Here is a 14818-nt window from a genome sequence, read left to right as displayed (position 1 = left end):
GGACAGCACAGCAGAAAGAGCACATGTGTTAGAATCAGACAAATGTAAATTTGAATCTTAGTTTTTCTGCTACTAGCTGTGGGACCTTAGGCAAGTCACTTAGCCTCTCTGGGCCTTGGTGTCCTCCTCCGCACCATAGGTGAAGCAATAACTGCCAATGGTCACAGTTGTAAGAGTTAAATGAGATAACATAGATAAGCATCTAGCACAATTCCTGGCACATGGTAGAGGCCTCCCTTCCTTTCTTCTGTCTAGCCATCAAGATTTCCATAAGAAGAAAGGCAGCATCCCACAGTCACCTCTGCTATTTTCTTGCCTGTGCACTGAAAGCTGGGAAACCAAAGAGCCTCCCTGTGGCCTCCATGCTATAGGATGGGACGGTGCAGTGGCGCGTGCTCAGGAAAGGGGCCCAGACCCAAATCTCTATGGCTGCAGGAATCCAATACAGTCAGCCTGGCTCTCTTCCAGCCAATTTTGCCAGATGTAATTTGGCTTCAGCTCGAGGTTCCAAAGCAGTTATATAATCATCATAACCCGCAGCATTTGTAGAAAGCTTTTAAGGTTTTAAAGCACTTTTGCATGCATTACCTCATTTGATCCTCTCAATAAGCTTGAGAGGTGGAAAAGCCAAAGACTGGAACCCCCATTTTATAGATGGAGGCATTGAGGCTGGGAAGGTTTATGTGGTTCACTTAAAGTCACACTACTAAGAAGTGGCCGTGTCAAAACTTGGACGAAGATCTCTGCATTCCTTTCCCTGGGCTTTTCTACACCATCACACTGCCTCTTTGTAATCATACTTTCATCAAGCAAAAGTTGACTGAGCCTCTATTGTGTGCCAGCAATGTACTAAGTGCCTGGATTCAGAAATGAGAGGCAGAGTCAAATTCAAGAGAGATGCAAGACCAACTACTCAGTGAGTGCCATGCAATGGGTGCTGTGATGAAGGAGCAAGGGAAGCGAGTAATCCAACTTGGTCCAGGGTCTCAGGAAGGCTTACTGGAGAAGGAAATGCATTGATCTGGTCTTAGAGTCCAGCTAGAGGTTGTCCAGGCAGAGAGGGAAGTAAGAGGAGTTACTGATGGCAGAAGCAGCAAGTGGAAAGCCACAACTGGTGTGAAACAGCAGCATATGACCCGGGGCTGTTGCAAGTTGTTTGGTCTGGCTCTACCCACTCACCCACTCACTCATTCATTCATTCAACCTATGTTTCTTGAGCACCCCATGTACCAGGCACTATGCTAGCTGCTAGCCATAGATACATCATGAGCAAGCAGACGTAGTCCCTGAGCCCCTGGAGTCTACCTTCCAGTGGATGCTGCTGGACTTGGGCAGGAAGCAGCAGAGTGGAAGGAGAAGGAATAGGTGGAGGGCATGGCAGAAGACTGGGCATGCAGGTCTGAAGTCTAGCCTAAAGAGCATTGGGGGCCCTGATGGATTTTCAGCACAGGATTAATATGATAGGGTTTGCATTTGAAAGTGACCCACAGTCACCTTAGAGGATGGGCTGGAGAAGGTCATCTGGAATCCTGAAGTCCAGCCAGGAAACCAGAGTGATTCAGGCAAAAATGCTTGGGTCCTAAATTCCAGCAGTAAAGAAGACAAAAGGCTAAATTCCAGACAGATATAGAGAGATTACTGATAGGCTCTGCTGGCTGATTGGTCCTCAGGGTAAGGAATAAGAAGAGTGGGCAGAAACTCTGAGTGCCTGGCTTGAGCCCCTTGGCAGATGGCGGTGCTGTTCCCTGGGACAGAAGTGTGAGAGAATTGTCCAGTGGGATGAGGAAGCTAAGGAGGAAGTTCGGTTCCTTCTGGACAAGCTGAGTGCCCAGGGTTTGCTGGAAGCATACCTCGAAGGTATGCTTATAAAACAATGAGTGAGACCAGTGTGTCTGGAGGCCAGAAGGGAGCTCAGCATTGGAGGTGTGGATTGAAGGGTCAGGAGTTTACCGATGATATTTAATGCCTGGAAGTGAATAGGACTTCCCAGGTGTAGTGCTCAGAGGAAGAAGAGACAAAATCCTACTACAACAAGCCCCAAAGGTTATCCAGATTTGCTCTTTGATGCCAGAATTTCACTTGGTAAAAGTCAGGTGCATGGCCAGGGTAAAAAAAAAAAATCACTGGTCCCCAAGAGGGGTAATGGTGACGGGCTGTGGGGACTCTGACCTGCTGTCAGATTTCTGGGGTCTCGCCAATCTCTGGACCCCCATCTGAAGTTACCCATGTGCTTCTCTCTCTCTCTCTTCTCTCCTTCAGGTGTTTACAAAATATGGGAAGTGTTACATGTTTAACTCAGGAGAGGATGGCAAACCTCTGCTCACCACAGTCAAGGGGGGGACAGGCAACGGGCTGGAGATCATGCTGGACATTCAGCAGGATGAGTACCTGCCCATCTGGGGAGAGACAGGTGAGCTGGGCACAGGGACGGGCACTGGGTGATGGTGGAAGGTTGCAGGCCTGACTCTGAAAGGCTGGTGGGCTGTCTTGGCCCAGCCGGTGAGGGACTGCTCTCCAGCAAGGGGCTGGTGACATGCTGGTAAATCATAAAAATGTCCCTGGCTTAGGCTGGGATGCCCTGGTTTTCTCATATTTCACCCTGTGGGAGAGGGATAGGCGATGGGAATATTGGAGAGGGAAGGTAGGTAGGGGGCGGGAAGGCATGGGGGAAGGTTTGAAGTAGCAGGTGTGGTTGGGCAGGTGAGCGGATTGATTTCAGGAGAGGAGGGAAGGATGGAACAGCCTCTTCCTCTCAGTCATGCTGAATATCCCGATTCAGTTAGGAGATCTGAAGGGAAAGCAGCCTGCTGCCCACTGGGGGAAGCTGGAGGGGCTGCGAAGTGTTGGAATACCAAAGGACATGGGCTCAGGGACTTGGCACCGTGCCCGTATGAGCCCCTGGGGCACCCATGTGTATAGACCCTAAAGCTTATTTCATGCATTCATTTATGCATTGATTTCTTCAGCAAACTATTCCTTAACCATGTATGCTACCTCAGGCTTTGCACTCAAGTAAGGATATTATGGTGAAAAAGATCAAGTCCTTGATCACAGCCCAGAGGAGTAGACACAATCACAGGATACAGGGTCAGGGAAAGCACCAAGGGCATCTGAGCAGGGTCTTGAGATGGTCTTGGGTCATCCAGATGGGCCTAATGTAATTACAAAAGTCTTTATAAGAGGGGCTCAGGAAGGTCAGACAGAGGAGAAGGCAGTGTGATGACAGAGGCAAAGACCAGAGTGATGCAGCCACAAGCCAAGGAGTGTCAGCAGCCTCTAGAATTTCACCAGGAAGAGAAGGTAAAGAGGTGTCCAAGAGTGGGAACCGTGGATTGAACGGAGACACAAAGTAAGATTAACACTGTGTTCAGGGCATAACAGGAAGGATTCCAGAGGTGGCTCAAGAGGGGAGCGTGAGGAGCAGCCTGAAGGGGAGCAGGAGGGGAGAGAAAACTCCAGCAGGAGGGAGGTCCTGAGCCCTCAGCCTGGGGCTGAGGAAGGGGTGGAGGCCAAGCAGCCCAGCCCCCACCTCTTACCACCCCTGTGCTTTGAGCCCATTGACTTTGGACTCCAGAGTCTGGCACTCACCATACCCAGGCTTACCAGGCTGCTGAGGCAGCGAGGGCTTCCAACCCAGCATGACTGACTGTAGACTCCAGGCTCTCTCCCCCTGCCCCTCTCTCAGGAACACCCTGATGCAGGGAAGAGTGTAGCCATTTAACTCCCATCACAGCCAGTCCTCTCCTCCTCCAACTGAAAGATAAACTGGCCACACACATGTCACTGCCCCAGTGCCATCTGGCAGCTCACCCCAAGCCCCATTAGCCACTCGCTGAGGAGATGCTTTGTTGAGCCTGTGTATTCAATGCCCCTCCAGATGAAGAGGGATGAAGGTTTGTGCCCTTGCTGATTTCTGGCATCTCTGAGGGCTGGTGGACAGGGCCTACATTTCCAGGGCATCCTGAGGCCAGCCCAGGCCTGAGACTGTGGAGGCCTATAGACAACCCTGGGTCCAGGGCATAGTCTTAGTCCCCAAAGGGAGGCCTTTCTTGCAAACACCAGAACATATTTGATCATCTAACCATGTGTGGAAGAAGAGAGAAGTAAGGAAATGAAATGAGTCATGGAGACCCCACACTCAAAGCCTAAACAGAAGTTAGTTATGTCCTTTCATGGTAATAGTAGGTTTCCCAGCCTGTTATCTTGATTCAGGAGCAAAAGCACATGTACACACACGCACGCATGCACACATACACACGCACGCATGCACACATGCACACGCACACACACACTTTCGGTGCCAGGCCCCCGTCACAGGCATCCTCAAAAAGTGCAGTTCTCTGTGGGATATGCTCTTGGTCTGAGCACTGGCTACAGGCTACAAGGCTACCCAAGAAGTCTGTATTCTGCCTCCCAAAGCCACAGACAGTGAGAAGGAAAGAACCTCTGAGATCATCTATTCCAGGCCAACCTTCTCTTCCCCTGAGGCCTGGCTTGAAGCAGTGATGTCTTTGAAATTGTGCAGTGAGTTCATAGCTGAACCAAGACTGTTCTGACCCAAGCTTTTGGACCCTCAGTCAACCTGACTGGACGATGAGCTATACCAATTCAGGAAAAAAATTCATAATCTTGATTAAGGACTTGTCACATGCTAACACTGAGCAGGTCATCATCAGCAGTGCAGGAGATAGGAGACAAAGACCATACTTTCAGGATCATATAATCTCACTGGGGACACCACATGTGCACACAGGTTCTGCAAGAGAACTCCAGCCTCATTCCTGCTGAGAGTTTGAGTTATCCCTGGGAGATGGACCAGTACACTCAGTGAGACAATTTCCTTTGAGGCTGGGAAGCTGGGGAAGAAGGCTGTGTGAAGAATGGGTTTGAAGCAGGGGCAGGGCGATGGATGGGGCAGAAGAAACAGGTTAGAGAAAAATCCGATCGGTGCCATCCTATAGACCTTTCTGGGCTAATGAAAATGTCTGTCTGCCCCGTCCAATACATTAGCCACTAGCCCCTTGTGGCAATTGAGTATTTGTAAGGTGGCTAGGAGAGTGAGGAGTTGAATTTCCTTATTTCAATGGGTTTTTGAGGAACAGGTGGTGTTTGCTTACACGGGCAAGCTCTTTAGTGGTGATTGCCGAGATTTTGTGGCACCCTTCACCCAAGCAGTGAACGCTGTACCCAATGTGTCATCTTTTATCCCTCATCCCACACCCACCCTTTTCTCCACATCCCCAAAGTGCATTGTATCATTTTTACGCCTTTGCAGAGGAATTGAATTTTTAATATCATTTCATTTTTATTCATTTAAGTTAGAGAGCCACAGAGGGCTAGTGGCCACCATATTGGAGAGCAGTCAGTATATTGGAAAACAGCTTCTGATAACTGTTGACTTCGTGGATTTTGGCTTTTGCAGCCACCTCCTATATTCCTGGGGTCATAATATTCCATATTCCTGGCTTGCCCCTCACCATGACCTTGTGTGTCAGGCAGAACTCCTTGTCCTCATTTTCCAGAAAAGGAGGCTGAGGTTTGGTCACTTCCCCCAGACCCCCTAGGCGGGCCCTTGTATTCATGCATCAGAGCTCCCTCCATCGTACCTTTCTTCGTACCTCTTGGAGATGCTGGTCACCTCAAAGCTGCTTATTTCCTGGCCCAGTGGGCGGTGAGTCCCATGTGGGTGGGAGAGAAGTCAAGAAATCTGTTAAAGGACAAGAGGTGGGCTCTGGTAGGTGAGAGATGCTTATCTGTGAAGCTACCTGAGGAGGCGCAGACACATGGCTGCTTGGTCATTGATCCCGAGGATAATGGACACAGTCATTAGGAGGCAGCCTTCCTGACCTGCCGAACCATATGGCCCCACAGATGCCATCTCACTTCCTTAACATTCCCACCTCTCAACCCCAGAGGAAGGAGGCCAGGCCTAGGAGTCCAGGAGGTATTTGGGTGATGATGGAGAGGAAAGGAATTGAAATGTGCCTGTGGCAGTTTGATGTGCCCAGGCACTTTGATGATGGAGGCAGTATAGGAAGACAGAGAAGATGGCATGACAAGGTCATGCAGACCCAAGACCACAGCCCAGGACTTCCTTTCCTAACTGTGTGACTAAGGCCAAGTGAATGAGCCTGTTTCCTCATCTGTAAAATAGAGACAAATAAAGCCCATTGGCTTTACAGGATGGCTGAAGGGCTCAAATGAGAGTTCTCTGCAAACTGTAAGCAGTGAGAGGGTGATCGTGCCCACCAGCAGGTGGGAAGACAGTCAAAAAGAACTCCAGGAGCAGAGGCTATTCCAAATATCCCACACCTGAGACAGGGCTTTGCAGCATCTCAACATCTGGAGCACCCATTCTGCTCAAAGAAGAGCCTCTGGAACACTTTTGCCTTGCCTTGTGGATGGCTTCACCTCTCAGCAGTGTTAGGAAGCAGTGAGGGAACCACTCTTCTGGGGATAATTCTCACTAACAGGAAGGACCTTTTGGGGAGGTGGTGATGGTATTGACCACCATAGACACAGAGGGTGCCAGGGAGTAAGTTCACAAAAGGCACCCTCTTTGAGTAGACCCAGCTCTATGGGTTCATGCTTAGTGAGTAGACAGTGGCTCTATGAAAATTATCAAAAATGTCCCTTCCTCCAGGCTGACAATGCCCCACACCAGGGTGCTCACCTTGGTTATGCATCTTCATGGGGAGCACCCTGGTAATATGCCATTTTAAAGTAAGGGGGTTAGTTGCATGTGGTCCTAGAGAGTATGTCCCAAAATGAGCACTATGGAACCTCAAGAGTTTTGGATATAACATGTTATATGAACAAAAAGGACCCAGGGCCCAAAAGGACTCTAGGGAATTCTGGTTTGAAAACATTAAACACATTTATTCATTGCAGGAATTCTTTAATATAATACATCATGAATCTCTAAGACAGGAATAGTGCATGCAGCATTTATTTCCCAAAGGCCTTTGACCATGGAAATCTCCTTCTTCATGGAAGAGCTCACAAAATATACTTTTGAAAAAGCTGTCCTAGACTGTAGAAGAACAGATTTCATGGCCAGGGTTTTCTAATGGAAATTAAATTGAAGGCAGAAGGGGAGGTTGTTAAAAATGAAATTCTGTGTAGATAGCTCTAAGTAACTTCAAAGATAAAAGGAATAGGCAGTGGGTTATCTAGGTTGCACACGAGAAACCTGAATCAAACAAGCTTAGGCATAAAGGAAATTGTATTATTCTCAGAATCCAAGGCAAGCTTCAACAACCAGCCAGCAGGAGGGCCAGGGGTGCAGCATCGGGAAGGAGGGGAACCCGAGGCTCCTAAACCTTCAGATCTCTCACTCCTCCTCTCTCTGAATCCCTTTCATTCTCTCACTAGAAACAGACTTATTTTTCCCACACACATATTTTTTCACACATGGCTCCCAACAGATCCTGAGTTTTATATTTTACAGATCCTGCCCCCAGCAAGAGATTGTTTTGACTCTTACTGATGTCCTGTTTAGGAAAAAAAAAAACCACACACACACACACACACACACACACAGGAAGGGAATCATTGGCTCAGCTCCAGTCAGTTACCTGCCCCTGGACCAATCAGCAGTAGGCAGGGGTATTAGTTCACCTGAGGACCCTGTAATAGACCTAAGGAAGTTGAGCGGATGGTGGTTGGGGAAGGTGCTCCCAAGAGAACTGCTAGGCAGACAGCTCTGTGGATGGCCACACTGCATGAGGTGGGGGTGAGGGTGAGAGTTGAGGGTGGGTTACATCTGAGGAGACTGGAATCCGTGTACAGGGAGTTTTCTAACAAATTCTAAAAGGGTAGTTTCCAGTGTCAGTAAGACCACAAATACGACACTGCCTTTCTCATCTCCTTCTATCCTTCATACACTCCAATGAAATACACTTTTTTATCAAATATAATCTGCTTTGATTTCTCCAAATCCTAGTGTCTATTAGTGTTAACATGATAATACATCAAATATGCTTTTGAGCAAAGGTATTATTTTTTTAAAGCTATGCTGTTCTGGGGTAAAGATTTGGACACCATCATCCCTCCAGCCTCCTCGCCTCCTACTGCCCTCTCCTCGCCTTGTCAACCTGGCTCTAGTCGCACAGGCTTCTCTGCTGCTTCTTGAACATTCCAGGAACACCCTCACTTTGAGGCATCTGCATTTGCTATTAGCCTCTATGAGAATTCTCCTCGCTGACATATCCACATGCCTCACTCCCTCCCTGCATCAATTCTTCACTCAGATGTTGCCTTCTCAATGAGGTCTCCCCAGATTGCCCTGTTCAAAATTGCCACCCTTACCCCTACTCTTCATCCCTTATCCTTGGAAGCTTCGCTGCTTAGAAATCTCTCCCACCAGATACCCTAAACCATCTCTCTCAAGTTCGAAGTTCCATAGATCTCTAGGGCGGGACAAAATGCCTCCGGCCTCTTTGCTAAAGCACAGCAAGAATGAGCTTTACTCCAGTTTTTCAACGAGTTCCTCATCTGCGTCTGAGACCTCCTCAGCCTGGACTTCATTGTCCATATCACTATCAGCATTTTGGTCAAAGCCATTCAACAAGTCTCTAGGAATTTCCAAACTTTCCCACATCTTCCTGTCTTCTGAGCCCTTCAAGTCTCTAGGAAGTTCCACAGTTTCCCACATTTTCCTGTCTTCTTTTGAGCCCTCCAAACTTGTCCAACTTCTGCCTCTTACCCAGTTCCAAAGTGGCTTCTATATTTTCAAGTATCTTTATAGCAGTACCCCACTTTACCAGTACCAATTTACTGTATTAATCCATTTTCATACTGCTATGAAGAAATACCCAAGACTGGGTAATTTGTAAGGAAAAAGAAGATTAATGGACTCACAGTTCCACATGGCTGGGGAGGCCTCACAATCCGCAATCATGGCAGAAGGCAAAGGAGGGGCAAAGGCACATCTTACATGGTGCAGGCAAGACAGCATGTTCAGGGAAACTGCCCTTTATAAAACCAACAGATCTCATGAGACTTATTCACTATCACAAGAACAGCACAGGAAAACCCACCCCCATGATTCAATTACCTTCCATGACACATGAGGATTATGGGAGCTACAGTTCAAGATGAGATTTGGTGGGGACAAAGACAAACCATATCTCTTTCATTTCCCTATTTGTTTTTTACTGTCTGCCCCTTCCACTAAACACAAGTCCCAGGAAGTCAGAGACTTGGGACTGTCTGGCTCACAGATAAGTATCAGGGCAGTATCTATTTGTTGAGAGGAAAAAACGGTGCTGAAATTGTGAACACTGTCAGGGCCAGGGTGAGGGAGAAGCCCACATTAATGAGTAGCCACTCTCTGCCATGAACCATCCCAATCCTCTGCTACCAAGGTGTTATCATCTTCGTTGCAGGATGAGGACACAGAGCCCAGGGAGGTTGTAAGCTTCCCAATGGCACATACCTAGTTAAGCAGTTGAACCAAGTTTAAAACCCATGTCCAAACCCAAAAGGGATGTTCCCTCCACTAAATTCCCTTAGTGTTCACAATGTGGTCATTAAAACACTGCCATGAAGATAGCACAGGGAAAGAGGTTTAGGCAGCATCTCTGGAGAGAGAATGGCATATAATGATGTCTGCTGCCATCCTCCTTGTCTATTTTTTCCTCTTTTCCTCTTCAAAAGCAGAGCCATTATACTGAATGAAAGCTTTAGCAGAGTCCACGTAGAAAACAGACAAAAGCAGCCTGGCTCTGGTTCCACTGGAGATGGAAAACTCTGTTTGCTTTTTCCTTTGCTCCCCGTGATCAACCCTGAGACACCCCTGAGGATGCCCCATTTGAAAACCACTGCATGGGAGGGCAGATGTCATTGGGAAAAAAAAAAGTGCTGGTTGGCTCCATAGCTGTGTCCATCCCAGAGACCAACCCTAAGCACCCTTTTCCCTTTTCTTGGGATGGTGAAAGAAGCTCATTTCCGCAGTGTGCCAGAGCTGCAGGGAAGCCAACATTTAGACTTCTGATTAAACATGGTAGGTTGAACATATGTGTTTATATGAGGCCCCCTTCCTAGACCCCACCTAAATGGCAATCAAAGGTATTTTTTAATATATGTAAGCATAAACCCATAGGACAAAGAGGATGGGAGAAAAGACAACACTAAGCGGATGCCAGCTAATTTTTGGAAGATGTAAAGCAGATGAATGAGTGGCAACTGACTTGGCAGATTAGACGAGCCTGAGAACTGAGGGCCTGCACTGGGGAAGCCAGCAAAAGCCAATAGATGTCGTCTGAGAACCCCTAGAAAGGATTGAGAATTGGATGCATAAGATACTGCTGAAGACAGATTTGAGAGGTGGGGGTAAAACTAGGAGGAGGAGGAGCTGAAAGTCTGTAAAAGAACTGTTAGGCCCCCCAGGCATCCTTCCATGGCCAGAAGCAGCCACAGGCTCTGGGCCTGGGGAGATCAGGTACAGCTGAGGGCATAGGTGAGGTGCTATACAGAAAAACGAGGAGGTGAGGGAAAGTCTATTTACTGAGTAGTTAGACCTTCAGCCAGACTAACTTACCCTACCCATACCTGAGCAGAAATTTGAGGGGATCCCTTTCCTGGAGAAACTGGCAAGCTCAAGAGAAAAGACCCACAGACAACAACAGTGAGGAATCCTTAAAAGATTGAGTTAGGTCACCCTAGAATGAAGTCCCTTGATGTGTGCCCCTCAACACAAGGAAAGGCAATACAGCCTTTAGGGGCCTTTTACTCCTGAATGAACTGCCAAAGAGCCAGGTATTTGAGGGAAGCCACTAGAAGGCAAGGAACCCAAATCAAACCACAAAGAAACATTGAGGAAATAGAGACAATGGCTAACAGCACAAGATATAGGGCCAGGCTGTCTGGGTTCAAATCCCAGCTGTGACACTTACCAGCTGTGTGACCTGTGTTACTTCTAAAATGAAAATAATATTATCCACATTTATAGGGTTATTGGGAGGATTGAAGTGCATTAACATTTATGAAGTGCTTAGAAAAGTGTCTAGATAATATTAGACACTATAGAAGCGTTTGATAAATAAAAAATAAATGAAGGAAGCAGGAGAAAACATCAAAACATGTTAATTAAAATTCTCAAGAGAGATAAGAGATGATCCTGCATCCATAACCACAAGCTCAGGATGTTATTAAAAAGAAACATTCAGAGAGGAAGAAATTAAATTTAAAATATGATTGCAAACTTTTTTAATCCATAGAAGGATTGGAACTGAGGACATCTCCCAAAAAGGTAAAATAATAAGACAAACAGGTAGAAAGTGAAAGAAAAATATGAAAATCAGAGGGTCCATCCAGGAAGCTATTCTAGAGCATCCTGTTACTAGGAGTTCTAGAGTAATAAAACCAAGAGAATGGAGAAGAGGATATTATCAAAGGACTAATATAACAAAAATGCTCAACTGAAGTATGTGATTGCCCAGATGGAAAGAGTTCAGGAGTCCTGTCTGCAATAGCAGAAAAAAAAAAAAAGACCAAGACACATCCTGGTGAAATTCGGGCTAACAGAAATAAAGAAAAAAAATCTTTAAAGTTTCTGGGTAGAAAAAAAAATTCACATACCTGGGATCTGGAATTCACATACCTGGGATCTGAAAAAAATTCACATACCTTTTAACGGCCTAGGACTCCTCAACAGAAGCAACCAAAGTGAGTGACAATGGCAAAATGCTTTCCAATTTCTGGAGGGGAAGCTTTCTTTTCTAAACAGCCAGCAGTAATTTTCTATACCCAGGAAACTATAAATGAAGTGTGAGGGTAGAATTTGGTTTCCCAAGAAATGTGTCTCCCAGGTAGACGTTTTCAGGAAGTTATTGGGGAATGAGAAAGTCAGTCCAAAATTGCATAAAATTCCAGAAACAAAGATCTGGGCTAAGAGAATTTCCTGATGAGGATGAAGAGAAGAATCGGGGTGACAGTGGAGTGGGAGACCTAGAGAGCAACCCATCCAAACTGGAGCAGGAAGAGGTTGGCTCCACAAGGGATGGCCCTTGTGGGTTTGGCTGGCTGTCCTGAGGCATTTTACTCTGTGGCACTCTACCATAGAGTCTGGGGTTTCTAGTGATGGGTACTAGCAAGCCAAACAAACCAACAAGGAAAAGGCAAGGTAAAACAAAACGGAATATTTGTTTCACAAGAAAGAGATAAAAATAACATCGTATACTGCAAGGCTAGGCTGTGTACAATATTTACAGAGTCATGGTTGTGTAAAAGCTGGGTACCAATTTAACCAAAATATCATATCATTATATTTGGAGGGCAAAAGGAAAGGAAGCGTCATGGAACACATCATCTGAGAAGCCTGCATCCTCCCATCTTCTGTGATTAGGTAGGAATCACGCAGATAACATAATATGATTGCAGATGATTCCTACTTGCTAGGAATTCAGTAGACAGTAGCTACAATTTTTTTAAAACCAAGAAGTAACTCTCCAGCAGTTGACATGCATGGAAATATGAAAGTAAACACCAGAAGAAACAGCTAAAACAGCTGGGAGTTGTTGCTTCTGAGAAGCAGGACTCAGGGGTAGGAAGAGGTGGAGCAGGAAACTGCTGGTTTTCATTAGAAGCCTTACAACACCACTTGCTTTTTAAATTATGTACATATATTTCTTTGATAAAAATAATAATTAAATTTAAAATCATCATAAATTTTTAGCATAGCTGGAAGGCCTGAGCAGCTACCACGGGTAGCACGTTTCTCATCCCCCTTTACAAATGGGGCAGAACAAACGTGGGTGGTGATGGTTGCTATGGTTTCTTCGACATCTCTGCTCCCGGGAAAACCTCTTGTCATGGTGCCAGGTCCTAAGGACTTCCCCAGGATGAGAGGAGCAGGCTCTGGCCTGAATCCTGAGTGTCCAGGCCACAGGGACCTGCAGCAGCTGGCTGAGATGCTAGGCTTACTCTCAGAGTAGGCCTGTGCTGGATACAGGGTATCCGCAGGTGTCCGAGGACTCTGCAGAAATGATGCCATAAATCAGAAACACCACTGGAGGCAGGTATCTGTTCAGCAGCCGGAAACAGCCAGTTTTCATTCTGGGAAGATGTGCATAATGTACATGTTAAGTGTGATGCAGAAAATCCACGTGATCTAGTTAAAGCTCCCAGCCAGCACAAGGGTCCAAGGAGAACAGCTAGGAAGCAGATGAGACAGCCCCACCCTCAGATCTCATGTCCCCAATTTAGTGAATCTCAACTGCACACCTACTGTGTGCCAGGCACCTCAGTGCTACAGATGAAGGGACCAGTCCAGATTTTTGAAGAGTTTATAATCTAGGGAATATCTGAAGGGCTCTTCTTAGATGGTAGACAGAAATTCATTCACCCAACAGCTTTCGTATAAAGTGTCTAAGGAGCAGTCTGGTTGGGGAACATGTCAACAATTGTCACCAAATGCTGTGATGGAGAGAGGATAGATTGAGAACCTAGGAGGGAATACTCGGTTCCAGAAGGGAAGACAAGAGTATCTAAAGGGAGGCTTTGGAGAGAAGTTGACCTTTGGTTTTAGTCTCAGGCCTGTTTGCCAGGTTGCTGGGCAGTGTGTGGGAGTTAGAGGAAAATTTGAGGACCTGGAGAGCTGGGAGAGCTGAGGTCCCAAGCAGAGGGAGAGGAAGGAGGAGCAGAGACCAAGAACAGCCTAGAGTGTGCAAGAGCATCTGCATCTAAGGATGAGACCTGGGGCTAGAGAGATAGGTGGAGGCCAGATCACCAGGGGCCTGTGCGTTCTGCAAAAGTGTGGATGTTCTCTTGGGAGTCCTGTTAAAGTGTAATCCCCTGACCAGCAGCATCAGCATCACCTGGGAGCTTCTTAGACATGCAGAATCTCTGCCCCCACCCCCACTCCCAAGTCTACGTTGCAACAACATCCTCAGGGAGATTCATGTGCACACCCAAGTATAAGAAGCTCTGATCCAGACCACTGTTCCCACCATTTGGAAGAATGAGGATGTCTTCTTAACATCAAAATATTTCTCAGAAATTACCCCACATGAAAGCTCTGGTGCTTTTTTATTTCATTGAAAGAATATCGTATAACAAAAGGTTGCCATGAATCCAGTAATGCTTTGGATGATTTTGAATTCTATAATCACATCACGATCTATATACATAATCCATTCAGCAATCTGGCTGTACCTAACTTCCAGCATCAGTGTGTGTAAACAGAATTTTTACAAGTAGAATCTTAATCACCCACCAACTTTCCCTACAATTTGAGACATTTTCTGATGGCTTTTCAAGGGTGATAAACTCCTGAACATCAGTTACCCACCCAGAATCTTCAGCCTTCTTATCAAGTAATTTGTAATCTCTGAGCCTGAATGCACTAGGAAAACTCATTATTTAAAGAATCCTTGAGATAAATCTTTTGGTAATGAGACTAGCCCCAACTCCACACACAATGCTTTCACAAATATATGTTTTGCAAATACTCTGTTTAGCAGAAATGAAAGTGTAGCCACATTTCTCAGTTGCATAACTAAGAACTAACATTAACCATCTCGTTCCCGGACATGGCCACATCACCCCACAGTGTACAAGGTGCTTTCCTTATACAGTGCATTATTTTCCTTATACAGTGTATTCCGTCCTCCGATATTCATACACTCCTATGATGTAGACAGGGCAGTTCTAGTCATTTAACAGATTAACTCATTTTAAAATGCAGTAAGTGGCTAAGCGCAGTGGCTCACGCCTGTAATCCCAGCACTTTGGGAGGCCGAGGCGTGTGGATCATCTGAGGTCAAGAGTTTGAGACCAGCCCAGCCAACATGGAGAAACCCTCTCTCTACTAAAA

The 14818-nt window shown here is 46.3% G+C and overlaps 1 protein-coding gene across 1 annotated transcript in view; it reads left to right on the top strand.

The window, feature by feature from the left end:
• Window positions 1-14818, top strand: part of LOC108313593 (acid-sensing ion channel 2) — a 278841-nt gene that overhangs the window by 184748 nt on the left and 79275 nt on the right. Inside the window, exon 2 of the mRNA XM_017542021.2 lies at window positions 2260-2410. Within this exon, the coding sequence (XP_017397510.1) occupies window positions 2260-2410 (151 nt within the window). The remainder of the gene's footprint in view (window positions 1-2259; window positions 2411-14818) is intronic.

This window comes from Cebus imitator, unplaced genomic scaffold (assembly GCF_001604975.1).
Source record: "Cebus imitator isolate Cc_AM_T3 unplaced genomic scaffold, Cebus_imitator-1.0 Scaffold140, whole genome shotgun sequence".
Taxonomy (NCBI): Eukaryota; Metazoa; Chordata; class Mammalia; order Primates; family Cebidae; genus Cebus; species Cebus imitator.
This window is presented reverse-complemented; position numbering and strand designations above follow the sequence as displayed.